We start from the raw sequence: 22,003 nt of genomic DNA, 5'->3' as shown, positions 1-22,003 counted from the left end.
GGCAAAGTTTTGTAGTCACACTAGTTAACTGTTAAGTGGCATCCTTCCAGGGAGAAGCAAATCAATAATAAACTGAAAAATAAAAAAAGATGCATGAAGGTGACCAACGTGCATCTGGTTCATTGCGGAAAAATAAGTCCCAAGTGAATCAGAGAATTCCTGCCAAGATTCATTCCATTTAACCTAAAGCTTTTCTAAACGAAGAAGAAATGATCCGGGGCATAAATTACAAGTGGCTTGACCATGTCATTAAACAGCCAGGCCAACTCACCTAGTGCAAATTTGGGAACAGAAAGTAAAGATAGGTGAAAAGAGAATACAGAGTGTTAAAATATTCACTGATACTTAAGAGGCACCAGCAAAATAATGTAAGAGGTGATTGTGCAACATTAGATGCACCGTGGGCCATGTTTTTGCCCACAGAGAAGTGAAAACACATTCCAGTGTGTCAGAACGTCTAAAACTACTCAGTGTCATGTCTATGGAGTCCATTGCACACCTGCTGCCCGGTTAATACAGAGATCATTTTTTGTTGTTGTTGAGATTAAGCTCCCTTTGATCTTATAGAAAATCTTATTAGGCTATTCACAAGAAAAGCTTACCCCACATCATTTTTTATAACAGCCACACAGTGCTGCTCTCATTCAGGTTGAATCAAGAAGCGGTCGATATTTTTGTACGACAGCTGCTTCTTCTCTTTATCGAAACATTTCTAGGAAAATTTTTGATCCGTGAATTAGGCTTTTATTTGGAAATTTCAAAACAATGGCAGCATCTGGTTTGTTTGTGTTTGAAACATCTGCTTTGCTGTAACTTCAGATCACTGGATCCTTTCAATTGGTTTTCTGAGAATCAAAAAACACAAAATAGATATGCAGAATTCTGAATGTTGAACTGTTCGTAGCTTTAGCGATACATAATCCCTTAGAAATCAGCCAAATTGCTCAAACGTTTAAAAGATCATGCACAAGCCCCAGTGCTTTGCGTCCCAGGTATTGATGTGTAACGGTATTTGATGGTGTTTCCTCATTTCCCTCTTTCTTAGGGCAAGCGACCTGTCACACTAATTGGCTTCAGTCTGGGTGCAAGAGTCATTTACTTCTGCCTGCAGGAGATGGCTCAAGAGAAAGGTAAAATTCACCTCCCAACCTTTTCTTCCTTAATCTTCCTTATTGCTAGTAGAGCAGTTTTTCTTCCAAGAGGCAGATTTTTTCTGGAGCAGAGCTTGAGTCTTTTAGGATAGGACAGAAACCACCAGTTCAGTGGATTAAATCAGCTGTCTTCACTCAAGGTGCTTCAGTGTGTCAGTTTGGTCCCTCGTCTGTAAACAACAACTTGACATTTGGTGACATTCGGCTGCTGGATCAGCCTGTGAGCTGCCCACGTGCCACTGCGATCGCGGCAGAGGGTGCTTTGCCTTTATTGGAAGCTCTCTCCAGCTATCGCATCTGATTCCCCAAGTCCTCCCTTCCATTTAAGTCACTGAAATGCCACTGTCATCTGCTATTTTCATGGTAATTTTTCCCCAAAGTCAAGTATAAAACCATCTGTCAATATATTACCCGTTTGTGGTTCTGTTTATTAATAGATTCTATTTTTAATTTAGAAAAAAGATTAAAATCATTTATGATCAGTAGATGTAAATAGCATCTTGGAGTTGAGTCAGTAGTGAGTGTGTGCGTGCAGCCTGCCTTCCCCCCTACAGACTTAATTTAATTCATTAACCATTTAGCCTCACAGAAAGTCTCTAATAAATAGCTTTATAAAGGCAAACGTTCAGTAAGGCCCAAGAAGGTGGGAGCAGAGTCAGGTGAGGATGGAGAACGTCAGCATTTTTTCAGCTGATGGCTGCGTACCAGAACTTCACTTCTGGTTTAGGATGGAAGTCCTCAGATAAAGGATTTCTGCTCTCAAAATAAATCTAATCAAATCCAGAATGATCCTAATGGAGTGACACTGAAGCCAGAACCCAGATCCTAATCTGGCCCTAAATCTACTCTTTTTGTGTGCTAAGAATGCCAGGGGCTGAGACATTTCCAAGCTTTTATTTAATGGTCTGTAGTCTCTCGCTAGGATAACATGGGACTGTAGCTAAGTAATACGTGAAAGGAAATCATTAGGGGTCTTTAAGGTTGGCTGCCATTCTAAAGAAATCTAAGCATCGTAATTATGTATCATAGCAGCTCCCCACCGTACACTAGTTTTTCAGTTCCCTAATTGAATTACGAAAGCTGAGCTATTTGTGAGACGAAAAGCAGCGTGTTCGGCGCGGATTGCCAAGGCGTTCTGCACACGCACGTTCCAGCACAAGCCACAGAAGGAACGGAGCTGGGACCTTGGACATCTGAGACAGATTGGAGTTTGGACTTGGATGTCTCACACAAAAGGAACACAAGGCTTAGTCATGCGGGCCTTTTGTATCCAGATGGCAGTGGCATTTCTGAGGACAAATAACTAATCATGGATTATCCAGTGAAACACCATGGCAGAAACTCAAATTCTGTTAAAAGAAAATACTCCTCTGTAAAGCAATTAAATAACCTTTGGGATACTTCATCACAAATGACTTTGGAAGCCAGAGCTTAGTAGCTTTCCAGAAAATGAAATTATAGCAGAAGATGTAGTAATGACCCGTCAGAGACAAGTTACGACGTGGGAAGAATCACAAAATGTCCTGAGTTGGAAGAGACCCACGAAGAAGATCATTGGTCTGATTATTTTCCATCACAATTCCCATGCGTTTTAATAAATAAGAAGTGTAAACCAATAAAAATTGATAACAGCCTGAACCTGAAGCTTGAAGCCAAACCACGTGCGATAGGAGTGAGGTGTCACACATGAGATCTTTATCTAATACTGATCACGCTGTCTGACAGAATCGCATGTGTGACCAGTATCACCAGTTCTGCTGGGGTTGGGTACCGGGAATACCGCTGCCAACCTCTGCCATGAAACACTCTCCGTGGCACTGGATCTGTACGATGGCCAGAGAGACCTAAATCCCACCCTTTTCCAGTGAGGACTAATGTGATGAGGTGCTTTCCTCTGTGCCCAGGGACAAATCATCTCAGTTTTAAATTCTGCCCACACATAAAAGATTTGCAAACTGTGAAATACATTTGTAGGGTTTCCATCCTCCTCTGTCAACAAGTATTTTTCAGCTTAGGCTGAACATTTTTGTTCTGAGCAAGAAATAAGCTGTACAAAGGACCAGAGACACAAAAGCTTCCAATACCTTGCCCAAACATCCAGGATCCTGATGAATTAGCTGTTTGTTTATTCAGTTGGCTCACACTGTGGCCGTGGAATTTAGTACCTTGGTTGGAAGGAGCTCCCCGTTTGCAAGGCTCTGGGTTTTATTTTTCATTGCTCATGATGATGGGAACAGGACTTTATTGCTCATGGATCACACTGACAAAATTGAATTGCTCTTTGCTTGATTGGTGCAAAATTTGCTTCGCAATAAGAACTAAGACCACGAGAACTCTTTTGGATCGTTGTCAGGTGCTGGGATTTACACCACTGAGAAAGATGCAGGCACTGCAGCCAGCTCCGAGTCTTTTACTGCTATAAGGGAAAGGAAACCTATTGATTTACGTTTAAAAAGTCAAGCCAGGCAGCACCTCTCCATCATAACTTGATGCGATATGCAGTTATTCTCACTTCTGCCTCCCCTTAAACTTTAGCACGTTATTTTACAGGATGGTTGAGCTCACATCTCGCGAACGCTGCTCTCCCACCGGTGGAGAGTTTGGATTTGGCAGGTTATACCCATGAACTTCCCAAGACGTGCGCTGCTGTGAATTCCATCTAACTGCTTTGGCATCAGCTGCTTGATCTCTCTTTACCAAGAAGATTTATTAATAGATACTAATATATTGTTTAGGAGTTTAGGAAAGTAGCAGAGCTGCCCAGTATTTCTCATTCCATAATTATTTCTACTGAAATTCCCCAGTTGCAGCTGTCTGATAAGAGAGGAAGATTTATTATGCTTAAAATTCAACATTCTTTTTCAGCAAGTCGTGCCCTGGGCACTCGTGTTAAAGAACGCTTCAAGAAAATCAAACCAGTTTGATAGATTATCACCTCGTGTTGGCAAACGCCTTCATTGTTGCTAGTTCCCAATCAATATTAAGAACTTGGGTGTTTTCTGCTGTGTGTGCAGGTCACGTTTTTCACTAACTCAGCTCTAAGGACTGTGGCAAGAGCTTATCGTGCTTAATATATGACAACATTTGCACTATAAGGAATGTCGGTCCCTTTCCCCCGTTTCAAAGCGTAACAGTTCAGCTCCGTGCAAACCCAGACCCAGGTCTGTGGAAAGAACTTCCCACGGGTTTGCTGCTTGAACTGCATCTTTCTGGACAGGGGCCGGGTTGGTTCTCCCTCTGAAATATTCTCTAAATCTGAGCTGTTCTGCTTTTTTCCTCTCAACAGACTCTCAAGGGATCATTGAGGATGTGATCTTACTGGGAGCTCCAGTGGAAGGAGAAGCCAAGTACTGGAAAGCCATCACAAAAGTGGTGTCGGGCAGGATCATAAACGGCTACTGCAGGTCTGTACGTGCTCAGTCCTCCGCTTCACGGTGCTAGCGTCACTTTGAAATGATTTTTATCCCTTTTGAGCATTTTGTAAGTGAATATTTGTTCAGCTGGTGAGTATGTTGATTCAGCAGCGCCAGAGCCTCTTCCCTCCAGAGATCTCTCCCTTGGATTAGCTGGAGATGAGAGTTTTCATGAGACACTTGAAGGCTGTTCTGGCTCCAGCTCTCAGCTGTTTGACATTAACAGTTACACTGGAAGCCTGAGGTGCTCAATACACAGGTCCTGTTCATGCTGTGGCTGGGTTCTATCACCTCAGCAGCTCAAAGCTGGGTCAGTGTGCTTGTGTGCATAATCTGACGTATTCTAAGGCCCCTTTAAAGCTCAGATTTGTGTAAAGGACTATAAATACAGCCATCAAGTTCACTGACAGTTAAAGAATGTGGATTAAGATCTATCCAAGCTTTGAGATATGATTCATTAGGGACTGCTTATGGGGAACAAGATGTAAAAATTGCAATGGAAGGGAAGGAGCTCAAGCAAATTGAGGAGTTTTTATATCAGGAAGACTTTCTAGTCAAGATAGTCCACGTGAACAAGCTATTTTACTTACACAGGAGGAATAGCTAGAGCAGCTGCAGCAAATTTAATAAAGATGTGAAAGAATAGAAGGGTTACCTTGAAACCAAATACCAGCCTTTCAAAAGTGTGCAGACAGCTGCAGAGTTGTGAGAGCTGCTGGGGGAGAAGAGGGAGATTCAGAGGCAAGAACCAGCTGAAGCAGGCTTCCCAAAGCTGTAAAGAATTCATGGAACAGAATCAAATCTAATGACTTAGTTGGAAGGTAATTGTGACAAGAACACTGCTCACCAGCACAACTAGAAGAGGGGAAATTAAAAGGAAGGAATGAAGCGGGGAAGACTAAGAGCATGGGAAAATAAATTGAGAAATAACCAGGCAAGAAGATTGGCAAAGAACATGTAACTGCAAGTCAAGTCAGCTTGTAAAGCCACGAGCCCTTGGGTCAGGGACAGCTGAAAATGGTGTCAGTGCCTTCCATGCACACATATATAGGTATCAGATGGGCAAGTATCATACATCTAACACAGTACTTAATTTGTGAAGAAGAACTAAATAAAAGAATTAAAAGCATTCAAGTTCAAACAACAAATTATTAATCCCATCTGTCAGTTAGACTGAAAATTGTTGTTTTTTGAATCGCGGGAGGTTTTATGGATGCTGCATGTGCTCACCAGTTACAGTATTTATTTATGTGACATAAGGAAAAAGCAATTGCTGTCTCCTTGGGAGTGCTTCTGTGTTCCTCCAAGAAGCCATAAATGACGGCAATTGTGGCATATAACTGAATGTGCCCTGGCAAATATTGTTCCTCCTTGTGTTATACAAAAATCAATTTCACTGCAAAACGCTCAGCGTATTCATTTAATATAATATATTAAAAAAAAAAAGATCTTGTTATAGTTTCAAAGTCTGCGTGTGCTGTTGGAATAAAACAGTATGTGTGTTTGTACCTCTGGGTGTGCAGTAATTTGGTTAGTCTCTGCTTTGACAAGTCCAAGTCTTGAACGCTGAATGAAAAATGATGTAGAAATTGTGTCTTGTTGCAGGAAGAAGCAGGTGACGAGACTCTCAGAAAATATTCCAGTAGGCTGGTTCTCTGCTTTGCCCTCAGATGCTGAGTTTGAGGGTTGTTCAGTTAGCGTGAGGGGCAGCTGAAGGAGATAACTGAGAGATACGGAGGATTATAGGACAGGATTATACAAACATTCCCTGGTAAGACCCCACCTGATTCTGCTTCCTCTGCTCTCTCGCTCATACAAATTGTGGCCCCGTTCTGTCACTTTAGGAGTGACTATGTTTAGGTCAGATGAATTACATTAAATAAAACTGCAAGATCACATTTGGGCCCAATTTGTTGAGCTTCAGTCCGCTGTCGCTTGTCTCCTTCAGCTTCGAAGCCTGAAAGGACCTGGAGAGTGACAGCCAGATGTCAGAGCTGTCCCATCCCATTTCACCGCAGGGTCACAAGTTCCTACTGAGAAACCTTAACCAAATCAGTCAGACTCGCTCAGCTTTTGAAAGAACCCCTGCCTGAGTGGTGGGGATGTGACACCAAGAGTTTGCAGAGCTCTGCGTACATTTACAACTTGTAGCATAGACCATTTTGGAGCGGACAGGAGCAGCCAGAAATGGTGACCTGTGCGGGTGCATCTCACCTGCTGAGTATAAATACCACTTGCATACGTCTTAAATCTACTCTATAGAGTGTAGCGGTGTTTAGGTGCTCAGGTTTTAGGCTGTTGCCAAGCGTAGAAGAGGTTACTTATTTCCAAAGGTCGCATCGCCTTCTCTCATCACGCTAATCTACCCTGAAACTGTCACAGTGACTTATGGCATTACTTTAGAGTGGGAACCAACTCTTCCTAGCTTTGTCATTGAAACCAAGTATTTATACAGTACCTATAAATCAGCAGCACTCCAAGGAGCTTCACAGTCAATATTTATGTCAGCAACATTGGTAGTGTAGGCTTCATCACGTTTACAGCTGTCTGCAGGCTGGAGAACTTCTCCCTGTTAGTACATTAAAAAGATTAGATATGTGAAAGTATTGCAATCTCTAAGCAAATTTTTAAACCTGCTCTACATAATGAGACTACACCCATGAACCAGGGCACGCGGGAATCAAGATTAAATTCAGACTTAACGCTACGATGTTCCGGGAACCCGCCCTGAACGCGGCAGCTGCTCTGATTCCTGGGTCCAGACATCCCTTGTGCTCTGAGGAGTCATGTATCGCAATGGTTTGGCAACAGGATTTATTCACGTTCTTCTGCTCTGCTCCTAGGGGGGACTGGCTGCTGGGCTTTGTATACAGAACCTCTTCTGTCCAGCTCAACGTCGCCGGCCTGCAGCCCGTCGACTTGGATGACAGGAGGATGGTGAACATGGACCTTTCAGCTGTGGTAAGTAGTACTTCTTAAATTCTCCGTTTTTTCCATCTGACCTTTGCTTGCAGCACCGTAACCTCACACTCCTTGATGAGAGGAAGATGAGATGCTGGAGAGAGCACCTTGGTGTACATTGTCCTTCTTTCCGTTCTTTGATATGTCTCATCTCAGACTGCAGTATAGATTTTGTTGGCCTGACCAGTGCTCTGTATTGAGCAAGATAATGAGAATTTGCCTCTCTTGTTGGATGTTTTTGGGGTTTTTCAGTCCTGAAATGTCTCATACCAGAGACAGAAAATGCAGTTATTCCCCAAGAAAGACCTTGCTGTCTTGCAAGCCCCAGATCAGCAGGTAGGTAGAATCAGCCGCTGGGAAATCCGGAGCTCAAACACACCCGTGGAGCAGCTGCAACCTACAATCTTATCTCGGTGGAGGCTTCACCGCTGCTCAGGTTCGTATGAGGGCAAGGTCACCGGCTTTGCACTTTGGTCCCCTGGGCTGCATTGATGCCATCATACGGGAACCAGTTTGTAATGACAGGAGCTCTGTGGTATTGATGGCTTGTTTGCTTGGTCCGGACCTGGGCTGCTGCTCCAGGAAGCACAAAGAGGTTCACCTGCATGTCTGGGAGACATTCAGCTTCCTCAAAGCCACCTGGTGTCATTGATAAGCCACTATATTATATGTCTCGCAATAATCAACTCAATTACCGTAAGCCAACTAATGATCTCATTGCCTTCTCTGTACTCATGAGTGAGCTCTTCCACAGAAAACCATGCAGAACTCAGCTTGTGTATTCATATTCGCTGTAATCTTGGTCGTGCAATCTTGTTTTTTCTATATCTTCATGTTCAAACTTATTTTTCACTGTCTCCAAACTGGACTGCAGGATGCTCAGCACACAGCTCAGGATACTTCTGTGTCTTTGTTCCTGCCTTAAATGTCCCCAAAAGCTGGTAGAGATTGTCAGAGTTGCTCTGGAGCCAAAGACACTTTTAAGTGCTTTCAGATTTTTTGGAGCACCATCCCGCTGAGCCTATAAATACCCAACTGTTACCAGCTCACTTCATTCATTATAACCCAGCTCTGTACAGCTCTTGCCAGAAAACGCTGTGCAGATAAAATAGAGACTTTGCAGAACAAAATAGCAGCTTCCCAGAAGGAAGTGGTGTAGCAGAGGCTTTCAAACACAGTCCCGCACTGTCGCTGTTCTTGTACCTTTGCATCCTACTGGGTTGCCTTGATTAGTATTTCCACACGCTCCCACGTCCAGTTTGTCACCATCCCCAGAGTTGCCATTAGTCGCTTGCGAGCAGTGACATCTGTTACGGGCCTGAAAAGAAAAAAGGCCAAAGAAATCAAGCTGTGGTGGCACTGGGGTGACTTTTCCTGTTGGTTTAGTCCATGTTACTCTCCTCTCTTTGACTTCTCCTCAGAGATGCTCTTGCCGTTGACCTTCTGCTTCCTGAACTCTGAAACCTCACGGAGTCCTGCACAATTTATCCTGCCTGGCTCGCAGCATTTTTCCCCCAAAGGAGCGGTATTTACGTTTCAGCGACATGAATGATGGTTGCAGAGCTGCTATCTGTTCATCTTCTATGGTCGTGCATCTGTATCCGTACTGCGTGATGCCAACAGACAATCCCAGCGCTCCTCTCTTTTCAAAAAGAGCTGATGCTTTCACTTGCTAAATCTTCCTGCAAAGCAGTGGGGGAAAAAAGATCAACTCCCGCTGGCAGAAAAACCTGCATTAAGCAGGTGTCCCTCTCTTGATCCATTCTCCGGACCATGCAGCTTTATGAAAAGAAACACAGATCATTCTGGTGAACATTTTGAAAGGGGAAGGAAATATTTAGGGGCAGTATTTTTAAGTGGCAAGAACACAAAGGTGGGTTTTGCTGCAAATATAGCACGGTAGCATAACAGAAATATATAGAGAGATATTTTCTCTAATGGGGGCCAGCTCCCAGCTCCATCCCTTGCTGGAGATCCCCATCGGTTTCCTGCCAGGGGTAAGAAAGGACAAGCAGTGACAGAAAAATAAAGCACAGATGATGCAAAGGTGCTCAGTGTGTAAATACTAGGCAGGCAGCCTCAGTATTTTAGGCATCTCCCAGTCCATCCGTGATGAAACCTGGACCACATCCAAAGGGGCTGCTTCTCTTTGCACCGAATCCTTAACTGAGGAGAGGGCTGGGAGACCTCAGTATAAACAGGAATTCGCCTCCAAGGCATTTCTTGCACGTCTCTCTTGATTAGTATGTTTTTTATCTGACTGTCAGTAAAAAAACCTGAGAGAAAAATGTCCTCCCACTCAGCAATATGCGGTTATAAAAGCCTTCCTAATGGTTGCAATGGGACTGATTTAGTCAGGAGATTTATTTGACAGCACCTGTTACAGAGACCAAGGCAGTAATTGAGCTGCAGTGTATTAGAATGATTGCTGTTTGTTCAAAACGGGATATCGTAGGTTACGTTTTGCATTAACATTTGAATATTGCTGGAATGCTCAGGGTCAGAAGGCGGGCAGAGCGTTTTCACGGAGGCTCACAAGCCAAGTAACGGGTGCTGAAGTTTCTCTGGGCGGTTTTAGTGCAGCAGAGACAGGGATGAGCCTGCAAGTTTGGGGGCTGTAGGAATGTGTGGCTGGAAGTCCAGTAGCGAGCATAACAATTATTGAAGAAGTCAGTACTGTTCTCTCATTAAAGTTCTTTAGGCTATGATGAAGTTTTGCATCGACTTTAAAACTTCATTTCCCCTGCTTTCAATGGCAGCGTCATTCTCCTTTTCTGATGTTTATGTTTAAAACCTTTATACCATCTAATCCCTTCTTTCCCAGTGCTACCCCAAAGCGGCTGGGGGTTTATTTCAGAGCGCAGGGTTGTACTGCGGTTCTCTTCCTGAACAACAAGTTCACCGATGCTTTTGGCAACGGGGAGTGAACGCTGGAGCTGTGTGGCAATAACCACGGTGCGGGCGCTGTGTGGGGAGGAAGCAGTTTGCATTTCGTGCTGTGTGTACACAACATATCTGACACAGCGGCGGGAAGACTTTGCTGCTGGAGAGTGAGGTGTGAGTATTATCTGAGCGTCAGGAACTGCAGCTCGCTCCACTAAACCCTCATCACACCACACAAAGGAGCGTATTTGTCAAAACCCTGAAACTGTGATGCCCTGCAAGGCAGTCATTACTGCTCCTGCTGAAATAACAAAGCTCCAGAGACATTTTAACTTGAGGGTATTTTTTCTTGCGTGGTAGAGTTGCTCTTTGGATGTGATGGGCTCAAAACCAATCAGAAATGAAGAAATCCAGTTCTAAAGCCAAAGTTCTAAATCAAACCCACCATATTATGTTGTAATTATTCTTTTTCAACAAATGTAGAGTGAAAACAAGAAGGCAAATTCCACAGAAACGTGAAGGTTAATTCAATGATAGACTTTCTGTTTGAATAAAGAAAGAATAAAAAACCTCTTCAAGTTAGTAAAGTGCAAAAGAAATGATGATATAAAGAATGACAGATTTTTGTTTACCTTTATAAATCTGATAGATTTGATAGGTAAGCATGACATTGTCAGAAATGTGAATCATCTGCAGTTAGCATAAAATGATAAGAACTGAGGGAGTATCAACTGAGTCGGCTGTATTAACGACCTGAGCTCCTGCGACTTGCAGAGTCCCTGTGAATCCCTGGTTTGCGCTGCACAAGGCGCCTGCTCCTCTGAAATCCTCCGTCACGGATTTCGTTTGGCCAAGGGCAGCAGGGGGAAGGCAGAGCCCAGCTGCTCTGTCCTTTCTCTCTCCTGCCCAATGACATTTTCGACACTTTGAGGTGGATTTGAACTTGAAAACCGTGCCAAACTGACCAAATTGTTCAGCCAGCTGGTGGATCCTGAGCAAAGCTGTGGTCTGTGCTTCTCTGGAGCTCTCTCGGCGCGGTGCTGATGTCCTGCAGCAGCATGAGTGATGCGGGCAGCTCGCTTGTGTTCTCCGGCGAGTCCAAGCAACCATAAAATCAGGTACAACAGGGGAGGAATCACCTGAGCTCGCTGATAAACCTACCCCACCGCTTTCATTTCCTTGTAACAAGCGTAAATCTATTTGCTTTGGTTATGAGAATTCTTGTCTACTCCATTTATTTTGAAACGCCTCCTGCACTTTGTTCTGACAAATATTGAGACCATTGTTTATTTCTCTTTAAAGTTTTTATTGTCCCTTAGCAATGTTTTACATGTTTCCAACCCTTCTCCAGCACAGCCCACCCAGCAGAGGAATTCAGCTGTTCGCTTTGCAGATGAAAACAGGCTTTTGAGAGGCCAAATGGCTGAATTTTCCCACCAGGACACTGTCACAGCTTTCAGGCTTCTAGGCAATTTGTTCACCATTCTTTTCCCAATGGCTCAGTCCTTAATGTCGCGGTGGAGCGGAGAGTTCTACCTCCTCGTATGCTTCTCAGGTCTTTGTGGAATCCTCTCCTGGGCTGTTCTGGACACAGAAGTGAGTTTCCTTTGGGGAGATTCAGTGGTATTAGCAGAGCTGCACACAGACCGGCTTTCAGGAGGGCTCAGCTTCTCTTTTAGCACATGAGCACAGGCTCAGGCTCTTCAGAATTGCTCATTCCCAGTGGCTCTCAGTGATCATGGTGCTCCAGAAGAGGAATTCCCCATTGTTTTAGTCTAGAAGCTGCTGGGTGCAGAGGAGTTATGAAAACCTCGTCCTCAGGGTGGCAGAGGAAATTGTTCTCTCTGACTAATGACTCGGTGACAGAACAGGCTGAGAAATCCCCGAGCGCTGACCAGGGCAGGTCGGTTGTAATGACCGCAGAGGTTTCAGAACGCAGCAAACCGCGAGACTTCAGCAGCCCCTCCCAGTAAGTCCATTTTCTCCTTGTTCCTCTCCACCTTGTCCAACACTGGGCTCATTTCTTTCTGTAGCACCGAGCACTGCGCAGTAAAAGTTCATGCTTTACCAGAGAACAATGTGCACCTCTTAACAGCCAGTCGATTAGTCCTTCAATGGTTCTTTTAATTAACTAATCTGTTCAAAACATCAAGAGCCTGTTGAGCCATCTGGACTGATTAAAGCCACATATTGTACTACTAATGTGCTGATTAAATCCTTCATTTTGCTCCAAGTCCTAAGTGCATCCAAATGTCGCCGCTTCACGCACGCAGCTCGGAGGTTCGAATTTTGCCCATGCACGAAGAGCAGCTTTGCTTGAGGTTTGGGTTTCTTCGCAGAGCTCTGCAACGAGCTCTTTAACATCTTGTGTGAGCATCAGCCCCTTCTTGGGACGCTCGTGCCCACGCTGGGAAGGTGGAAACCTGGGATTGTGGTGTCAGGATTCCCGGCTGGGGAAATCCCCTAATTACTAGCAAGATTTGGGAAAACCAGAGGCCTGAGCTTTCTGGCTGGGTCAGATTTAAGCTGTTAGAAATAGAATTTAGCAAAGATGCTGCAATATCTTAGGGTTCAAATCTTCATCTTGGCTGAAATCCACAGGCCAGCCAGTGAGTGGAGTGTTGAAATAACCCTGCTCAGCCTGACCACACCTTCCTCACCACCAAAAAACCTGCTATAAATCCACCTTGGGATTCTTCACTCCCATTTTGGCCGTGAGTACAACAGGAGATCCAAAAGCTGGTCTGTAGTAGGATCTGAAATGCTCGGCATGCACAGGACACCTAAACCAGAGAAGTTTCTGCCCTTCCAGCCAACCCGTTAGCGTATGACGATAATTTCCATCTCAGAGGGGATTTTCTCTCCCTCCTGCACCCCGAGAGGAAGGGTGCACTCCACCATCCATCTCAGAAGGGTTTATCTTATCATGGAAACCACCTTACAATAAAAATGTCCAGGCTTTTGCACATATTGTTGACTTTAATTTGGTTTATGAACCCATAACTCTCAGATTCCTGGTTTTATATGGCGTGGGACAGCTCAGCGCACCTTCCAGCCAAGAACCTGCACATGCTTGGTAGCTGAGATTTAATGGCTGTATCCTAATTTAAATAAGATAATCATTGTTTTTACAAGGCACAGGAAGGATATGTGATTTAGCAGAGAACAGGGAGCTGAGCTAAGGCAGCTTTTCTCCTACCTGAGTGTCTCTCACCGTGGCAGATCGGCTCCTCTTGCCCGCATGGCACCGCGGATCAGCAATGTCCAAGCATTTAAACACACATCTGTCAGAGGAGAAGCGACCCAGCAGCGTGTGCCACCAAGGCGGCAGCCGGTTGGGGTCATTCAATGGACAGCTGCCTTTTCCAGCCCTCGTTCTTTCAGCTTTTCGGAGCTAAACCCAAGTCTCACAGCAGCACTGGCTTTTGAGATGAAGCTCCCCACTAAATGACTCTTGTTGTTCGCAGGTAAACGGCCACCTGGACTACATGAAGCAAATGGACACGATCCTAAGAGCTGTGGGCGTCAAAACCAAGGAGTGTCGGCTGGATGAGAAAGGCAGCGGCAGTTTTTTCTCCCCTCTGGCCAAGAAATCCCAGCGGGCAGCGGAAAACACCGCACGAGAGGAGGATGCGCCTGGCGGGGACCACCGGGATTCCTCCAGCTCTCCCTTGGGAGAAACCTCCCTCCCCTGCCCAGATCGTTCACACGGCGGGGACGGCAACAAACAGGCAGGAGCAAATTAGAGCTCGTTGTGTTGGGCAGAGATGCTCGGCCAGCAATAAAACTGCTTTCAGAGCACCGTCCGTCGCGCTGGGATCCCCCAACGAGCGTCGGTGGAGCCGGCAGAGCTGGAGCTGCAGTTTCCAGCCCCTCTGGAGCGGCTGGACGGAGCATCACTGCGTCAGAGCTTGTGGAGCAGCCGCCCACAGCATCTCCCACAGATGAGAAATGGCCGATTCCCGCCCAAATCAGCGTTTCTCCTCAGGAAGCGGCGGCACAACCCTCCTGGCACAAACTGGGATGCTTTGTGCTCAGGTGTCTGTATAACTGGGAGCTTCAGGAGCACAAACTCGTTAGTGTGAGCTCGGAAACGGGCAGCAAGGCTTGCGGAGTGTGAGTGCCGGGGGGCCCAACAAGCACCTCCCAGCCCATCTCTGCACCCAAAAGGCACTTGAGGGAGAATTTGCCCAAAGCATTTGTTGTTTCATTATTTTTAAGTGCCCACTTCCCATATTACTCCCTATTCTCTCTGCTAGTGGCTATGAGGAGGGTTGAGGGGGTGGCGTTGTCCTTTAAAAAGCCATATTTGTTTAGATTCTTATTTGAAGGGGAAATAAAGTATATTTTCTAACTGCATCATCTAAAAATTGATGGATTTTCAGAGCAAAGTATGATGGTCACGTGCCAAAAATAGGAAGGTGTAGGATGAAATCTAAAGGGAAACTTATCTCGTTGCTTCCTCCTGCCAGGATACCCAGCGAGCCACAAACAAGCCAAACACCCACACCCTTGCTGAATAGCCAAAAAACAGCCACCGAACATTTTGCATCCAATTGAACCCCCTGTAGCGCAGGCTGCTCATGATCAAACATGATGGTTTCACTGTGGAACTCACTGCTTCCGCGGGAAACTGAGAGAAATACAGCCCGAATCAGGTGAGGAAATTAAACTCGGAAAAGACGGGATGTTCTGTGGACCGAAGCAGCCCTAAGCCTTGGGCTGTGAGTCCTGGATGTGGTTCCCAGTGCTGCTTTTGGTGCTTTTGGTGAGACGGAGGTGACCTGCGGAGCTGTGGGAGATGAAAACCAAACCTGGGTTTGAGTTCAGGGAGGCAGAAGCTGTAGGAAGGGTCTGGAATCCGAGATTCAGACTAAGCAGAGGTGAAACAGCATCAAGAAGCAGCTCTTGGAGAAGGGGGAGGGATTGGCGACAGTGAGCAAAGGAGGGATGGAGAGAGAGAGAAACAAGGCAGATTAATTCAGCAGTAAAACATGGCTTTGCAGTGTTTAAACCCACCCGCTGAAGCGCTTGGTGACGATGTCTTCTCCAAGGAGACTCACATTGCGTTTGCAGAGGGTATCGAGGAGCTCTGCGTGGGCTGGGCGATGTCCAGTGGTAAATTTAGGGCTGGGGACACCCTCCCCAGCACACAGAGGTCCCGCCACCCCCCGTCGGGGTCTCCTGGCTCAGGCCACGGGGGTCCCAAGCTGCCGGGGCTGCAGCTCCGCGTCCGGGGGCTCCACATCGAAGAGGTTGGCCAAGCGTGCGCCGGGGGCTGGGTGAGCCCGGGGGCCGTTTTCGGCCGTCAGCACGTTGTGTTCATTCCCCAGCGCCCCGGAGTCGAGCGAGTCGGTCTCGGCCGGCAAGGTGAGGACGTTCTTGAGGGAGGTGGGGGCGCGGGGTCCACTGTTGGAGTTCCTCATGGAGAGGGAGATGGCGCTGGGCCGGGGCTCCCCCGCGCGCCGGCAGCACGGCAGGTACCTGCCCATGGCCCGCTTGAAGTCCCGCATGAAGAGCGGGTAGATGATGGGGTTCATGGTGCTGTTGCAGTAACCCAGCCAGGTGAGCACGTCGAAGAAGCCGGCGGGGACGCAGCTGCAGGCGGCCTGGCAGGATTGGAACCATAGAACAGAATCACTGAATCGTTTGGGTTGGAAAAGCCCCTCAAGATCCTTGAGTCCAACCATTCCCCCACCCCTGGCACTGCCCCCTGTCCTGAGAACCTCATGTCCGTCTGTCCAGCCCTCCAGGGATGGTGACTCCAGCACTGCCCTGGGCAGCCTGTTCCAATGCCCCACAGCCCTTTGGGGAAGAAATTGTTCCCCAAATCCAACCTCAACCCCCCCTGGCGCAACTTGAGGCCGTTTCCTCTGCTCCTGGCGCTTGTTCCTGGGGAGCAGAGCCCGACCCCCCTGGCTCCAAGCTCCTTTCAGGCAGTTCAGAGATCAGAAGGTCTCCCCTCAGCTCCTGTTCTCCTGGATAAATAGTTTGGGTTGGAAGGGACCTTCAAAGCTCATCTAGTCCAACCCCCTTTGCAGCGTTTCCCACCTCAGCCCCAATCCAGAGCCATTTTCCAGGCATCCCAACATGATTTTCCTTTTGCAGGAATCCTCCAAAACCCTTCTGAAGGGTTTTCCATTGCCGTTGCTCCCTGGGGAATTTCCATCTTTGGTTCTAGACGCTTCCCAGCAAGACCTGCAGGCACCTGCGATCCAACCCGGCTGGATTCAAAGCGAAAAGCTTTTGAAAACCCGACACAAAGCCACCGTCTGTGCTCACCTGTGTCACGTTGGTGACGAAGAAGGGCAGCCAAGCCACAAAGAACATGCCCAAGAGGATGCCCAGCGTCAGGCTGGCCTTCAGCGCCTTCTTGCTGTGCTTGTTGGCGAATCTCCTGCTCTCACTGCCGCCCGGGGGCTGGGTCGGGGTCTGGGGGACCTGCGGTGGGACACGAGATGGTGAGCGACAGCACCCACCGCCCGCCCATGGAAAAGGCGTTTGGTGCTGTGAATCCTGCCCAAAAATCCCCGTTACGTCCCTTCTGGCAAGGTGGCACACGCCATGGTCCCCGAGCCAGAAATCAGGAAGAAGCCACAGAAACCCTCAACACCGAGATATTTCTTCTCTTTTTTAAACCATAAAATAGGGGCTTTATCATTAAGGCACTTCGCTTACAGAAAAATCCAGCTCAGTCAGTGTTGTGGTGTGGATAAATCACGCCCTGAAGAGGAGCTGTAGCCATGGATTAGAGCAGCAAACTAATGTCAAACATCGCAGCCTACAAATGCCGTAACTAACTCAGTCCTCCATCCACTCTCACCACCTCAAATTAAGTTGTTATTATCTCAGCCCTCCACCATCATTAAACGAGGCCCCGCTGCTGCTCCACTTCCTGCTCGAAAAGAGAACAGAAATCTGCTTCAAAAGATGTGTTTGTAGAGTCCAAACACCTGGCAAACATGGAGAAAATAGATATTTTATTATATTATCTGTTTATTCTTTGATTCCCATTTTCCTTTTCAATATCAGGTACATCTTCTCAGGTGTGGGAGAGCTGGCCGGGCCAGAGAGTCCTGGCTCCTTTCTTAAAAGAGAACAACAAACTAAATCTAAGTATTTAAAGGCAATTAAGTTTGTCTTTTCCCTGTAGGATATGAGGTCAATAAAGCCTATTACGGAGAATTAAAGCTGTTGGACTTAGTGGCAATTAACCTTCTCGCAGAGAAACACAAACGAGCGCAGCCACGTTCGGGTTATAAAAACCACACACGCTGGTTTAACCAGCGATGGAGTAACGAGGGATTTTGCAGCTCCCGTTATAGACCCGGTAACAAAAATAGAAGCTGGCTCTTCAAAATAAGGTGCTCTGCGGAATTTGGGATTTGCTGTTGTTTAAAGTCCTTCTCCCCCATATGTCTCACACCCACCATGGCCACGATTTCCAAGTGGAAAGTTCAGACCCTCTGGGATGATGAGAACCAAGAAGGGGGTGAAACTCCCATTTATTTTGTGCCGCTGAGCATTTTCGCCTGTATCTTAATTTATTTCTCTCCTTCTGCTCGTGCTGTTTCTGTGCTCTGGAGCAGCATAAAAACAAACCACCGCCAGGACGAGAAACGGGGCAGGACGGAGGACACCCCGGCGGAACCGTCCTCCCATTGCCAGGGTGGATCTGCCCAACAATCTCTCCCCCCGCTGTGATCTGGTTGCCAAATCCCTTGGCTGGCAAAGACACCCCAGGCACCCAAATCATTGGGTTCTGCAAAGAACAAGGTCCCCACAGCCACCTTACCTGCGGCGCGGTCTCGTCGGCGGTGGCCACGTTGGAGGCGAGAGAAGCCACCTGCACCGCCTGCTTGCGGGCCGCCAGGAGGATGCGGCAGTAGGTGAAGGAGATGGCGGCGGACGGGAGGAAGAAGGTGAGGCAGGAGGCCACCAAGGCGTAGGGCAAGCTGACCAGCAGCCGACACTGGTCCTCGTCCCCCCGGGAGGTGACATTCGGGGTGCGGACTTCAAACTCCAGCTTGTGCCAGCCCATCTTGATGGGGAGGAAGGAGGCGAGTGCGGCCAAGGTCCAGGTGGCCAGGATGAGCCCGAGGGCTCGGCAGGACGTCATGCGCAGCTTGTACTTGAGCGGGGAGATGATGAGCAGGTAGCGGTCCAGGCTGATGATGCAGAGGTTGAGGATGGAAGCGCTGCAGCACATGACGTCGAAGGAGGACCAGAGGGAGCAGAAGTCACCGTGCAGCACCCAGCGGCCGTAGAGCTGGTTGAGCATGGCCGGGGGCATCACCACCAGCCCCACCATCAGGTCGGACATGAAGAGGGACACCAGGAAGTAGTTGGAGGTGTTCCGCAGGGAGCGCTGGGTGACGATGAGGAGGATGAGGAGGAAGTTCCCCGCTGCGGTCAGCAGGATGATGAAGCAGAGGAAAGCGGCCACCCAGCTGCTCCCCACCAGCAGCGAGCGCTCCCCCAGCACGCTGGCGTTGGGGGACCCCGAATCGCCCTCCATGAGGAGCAGCGCTGGGGGGACCTTCTCCAGCCGTGACCTGCGCTAGGTGATCATCGCTGAGCCAGCCCTGGGGGGTGAAGTGCCACCTCGCTGCCTCCACTCTGTGTCCGTCCTCCTTCCTCCTCTCCTCCTCCTCTCCCTCGCTTCCCCCCCGCTCACTTCACTGGCAATCAGGGCAGAGTGACACCCCCAGGAGCTGATCAGCAGAAGCGAGGTTCTCCTCCTCGGTACTCACAGCCAGGAATTGCCTTGTCTCTGCAAATCCCCCTCGGCTGGGATGGCCCTGGATGCTGCTGTTGGATGCTCCGGACACCGGAGAGGCTTGGGATGCTCTGGATTCCGGGATGCTCGAGATGCCAGGGATGCTCTGCATGCTCCAATGCTCTGGATGTGCTGGACCAGGGAATCTGGACCCTAGGATGCTCTGGACCTCAGGATGCTCCAGATGCTGGGGATGCTCTGGATCCCTGATACTCCAGATGCTGGGGATGCTCTGGACCCCCAGAACTCAGCTGTTCCCCAGCCGGGCTCCCCTCTGCAGAGCTCTGTGCCCCACTGAGCTCAGCTCTGCCGCAGGAGCGCTGGAGCAGCCCCGAGGCGAGTCCGGGGACGATCCCAGCCCAGGTCGCCCGTGACGAGGAAGATGCAACACTCAGGATCACGGGAAGGTGTCTGTCCCCGAGCAGAGGTGTGTGCAGGGGTGTGTGTGTGTGTGTGTGTGAGTGTGTGTGTGTGTGTGCAGGCGCCAGCCAGACTTTCACCTGCCGCGCTGTGATGCACAGAGAAGGATGCAGAAATGCTGATTCGGAAGAGGTGGGGTTGGGAGCGGGGAGAGAGGAGGAGATGAAATGAAATGCTGATGAAAACAGGGATCTGCTGGAAACTCCACAAAGTGGCAGCCAGACAGTTGCCTTTTCTGCCTTAAAGTGACATCCGGCTCTGCCTCCCCTCCCGCGTTCGCCCGGCAGGTGGGCACTGACCCAGCAGCGCTGGTTCCATCCACCAGTCGCTAAAAAGCAAAATTTCACAAAGCCAAAGAGAAAGGAACAAAACCCGCCTGCCGCAGGCACGGCCGCCTGCTCAGCCAGCAGCCAGCGGCACGGAAAGGACTCGCTGGCTGACTTTCCAGCAATCTGTGGCCAGGGACGGAGGGCACAAGCAGAATTCCACCCAGGGTTGCTGGGGATCCCTCGGTGCAGCCAAGGACCCTGTGGCAACCGGCCCTTTGGCAAGTGGGAGGCAACAGGTCAGAGAAGCCAGCGGGTCCTGGCGGCTCCTTCATCCCATCCCACTCAGAAGATGCTTGTGAATCTGAGTGCTGCTCTGTGTCCCACGCCACCGCCTCCCAGTGTCACAACCAGTATCTTGGGGCACTTGGCTGAACTGGATTTATATTTTTTGAATTGCCCAGCTGCCAAAATGGTTCGTTTGTTTTGTTGTTTGCTTTTTCTTCCAACAAACGGCTGCGAATCTGCTGGGGGAGACCAGAGCCGCTGGCACTGACTCCAGCACAAACCGGAGCCGTGTGTGTGTCCCCGCTGTCCCCCGGTCCCTGCACTGCGGTCACAGGGCCAGACGTGTCCCTTCCCTCCCCACGCTGCCGCCGGAGCCTTCGCTAACAGGCCCCCAGCGACGATGCTGCTGCAGATGTGCACACAAGCTCCAGCTGTGCACCTCACACACCCCACAGCCCTGTCCCGCTGCACCCCCAGCGTCGCCCGCCCCAGGACAGAAATCTGTCACTTTACCAAGATTCACTTTTCTAATCACCTTCTCAACAACTTCATCGTGCTTTTTGCAGCGGCTGAACGGGCAGTTTGGGTGTCTGAGCACAGGATGGGGGAGATGCGAAGCAGAGCTCTCCCCTGCACATGGACACACGCACCCACGGCCCCCCTGTTCTCTGTGCACCTCCAAAACTGCTCCCTGGGAAGCAGCTGCCATCACTGGTACCAGGACAAGCTCTCCTGGGAGTTTGTGCGCAGCGTCTGCCCGCCCTCCGCTTCCCCAGGACCCTCTCCTGGGATGCTCCAGCCCCCCGGCCACCTCTGCGTCACTCGTCCTGGCGGGGACCCAGGGCACAGCGCACACACGCGAGGCTCTGATCGCAGCAGGAGGTTTCTTTAGAAAAGCGCTTGTACCAGGAAACCCTCGCTTCCTCGTCCCATCTGTGCTGGGAACCAGCAAGAAAAACCACCCTGAGCCCCCCCCGTGGCAGCCGCCCCAGCTGGGAAAACGCAACGCGGCTGCACAGACCGATCCCAGCTGGTGCTCGGCGAGGAAGTCACGGCACAGCACAAAGCTGAGCGTCCTCAGCCCCGCCGCACACAGCCAGGGGCACCTCGGTTTGTCTCCAGAGCTTTTACAATCACAGAATCATTTTGGTTGGAAAAGACCCTCAAGATAACTGAGTCCAACCATTCCCCAGCCCTGTCCCTGCCCCATGTCCTGAGAACCTCATGTCCGTCTGTCCAGCCCTCCAGGGATGGTGACTCCAGCACTGCCCTGGGCAGCCTGTTCCAATGCCCCACAGCCCTTTGGGGAAGAAATTGTTCCCAGATCCAACCTCAACCTCCCCTGGCGCAACTTGAGGCCGTTTCCTCTGCTCCTGGTGCTTGTTCCTGGGGAGCAGAGCCCGACCCCCCCTGGCTCCAAGCTCCTTTCAGGCAGTTCAGAGATCAGAAGGTCTCCCCTCAGCTCCTGTTCTCCAGCTGAACCCCCCAGCTCCCTCAGCCGCTCCCATCACACTTGTGCTCCAGCCCCTCACCAGCTCCGTTCCCTTCTCTCAACTTGCTCCAGCACCTCAAGGCCTTTCTTGGCACCCAAAACTGCCCCCAGGATTCGAGGTTTGGCCTCCCCAGTGCCCAGCACAGGGACGGTCACTGCCCTGATCCTGCTGGCCACACCAGTGCAGGCAAGGAGACTGGATCAGAAGTGTGTCCTCCACAGGCCGGTCTGTGGGAGGTTTTGTACATTTGGTTTGGATCTATTGGCTGGGGAAATAAATCTGAATTGATCGAAGCAAAATGTGTTTAAAAAGAACTGCCTTAAAATGAGGTCTGAATCCTACCGCGGTC

The 22,003-nt window shown here is 49.1% G+C and overlaps 2 protein-coding genes across 4 annotated transcripts in view; one reads left to right on the top strand and one right to left on the bottom strand.

The window, feature by feature from the left end:
- TMCO4 (transmembrane and coiled-coil domains 4) overlaps positions 1 to 14,767 on the top strand; it is a 32,820-nt gene extending 18,053 nt beyond the window's left edge. The window contains exons 11-14 of one of the 2 annotated variants that reach the window (XR_014185751.1): positions 1,046 to 1,130; positions 4,438 to 4,555; positions 6,170 to 6,335; positions 7,408 to 7,512. Coding sequence is in view for 1 of the 2 variants with exons in the window: in XM_082069549.1 (XP_081925675.1) it covers positions 1,046 to 1,130; positions 4,438 to 4,555; positions 7,408 to 7,525; positions 13,876 to 14,154 (600 nt within the window). In the remaining variant the exon portion in view is untranslated. Of the gene's footprint in view, positions 1 to 1,045; positions 1,131 to 4,437; positions 4,556 to 6,169; positions 6,336 to 7,407; positions 7,526 to 13,875 lie in introns of those variants that run through there. The other variant, XM_082069549.1, reaches the window with a different exon arrangement.
- HTR6 (5-hydroxytryptamine receptor 6) lies at positions 6,181 to 19,456 on the bottom strand. Of its 2 annotated transcripts, XM_082069550.1 has the most exons (5): positions 18,204 to 19,456; positions 16,691 to 16,849; positions 15,428 to 16,017; positions 7,023 to 7,133; positions 6,181 to 6,287 (listed from the first exon to the last, which is right to left on the bottom strand). In XM_082069550.1, exons 1-3 carry the CDS (start codon positions 18,924 to 18,926, stop codon positions 15,598 to 15,600), a joined length of 1,302 nt encoding a protein of 433 aa, XP_081925676.1. In that variant the 5' UTR covers positions 18,927 to 19,456; the 3' UTR covers positions 6,181 to 6,287; positions 7,023 to 7,133; positions 15,428 to 15,597. The 2 variants fall into 2 exon arrangements, with proteins under 2 accessions (XP_081925676.1, XP_081925677.1); XM_082069551.1 differs by lacking the exons at positions 6,181 to 6,287; positions 7,023 to 7,133 and adding an exon at positions 14,889 to 15,200.
- Between the last annotated feature and the right edge of the window lie 2,547 nt (positions 19,457 to 22,003).

Source organism: Streptopelia decaocto, assembly GCF_964273445.1.
Source record: "Streptopelia decaocto genome assembly, chromosome: 20".
In the NCBI taxonomy this organism is placed as follows: domain Eukaryota; kingdom Metazoa; phylum Chordata; class Aves; order Columbiformes; family Columbidae; genus Streptopelia; species Streptopelia decaocto.
Note: the sequence above shows the minus strand (reverse complement) of the source record. Positions and strands in the feature narration are given on the sequence as shown.

What these genes read in the sequence shown, in the direction of transcription:
- HTR6 (XM_082069550.1), bottom strand. Translation starts at nt 18,926, where the DNA reads ATGGAGGGCGATTCGGGGTCCCCCAACGCCAGCGTGCTGGGGGAGCGC. An exon ending in CCGACGAGACCGCGCCGCAG is followed by an intron (nt 16,850 to 18,203) that starts GTAAGGTGGCTG and finishes GTCCCACCGCAG; the next exon opens with GTCCCCCAGACCCCGACCCA. An exon ending in TCGTCACCAACGTGACACAG is followed by an intron (nt 16,018 to 16,690) that starts GTGAGCACAGAC and finishes CAATCCTGCCAG; the next exon opens with GCCGCCTGCAGCTGCGTCCC.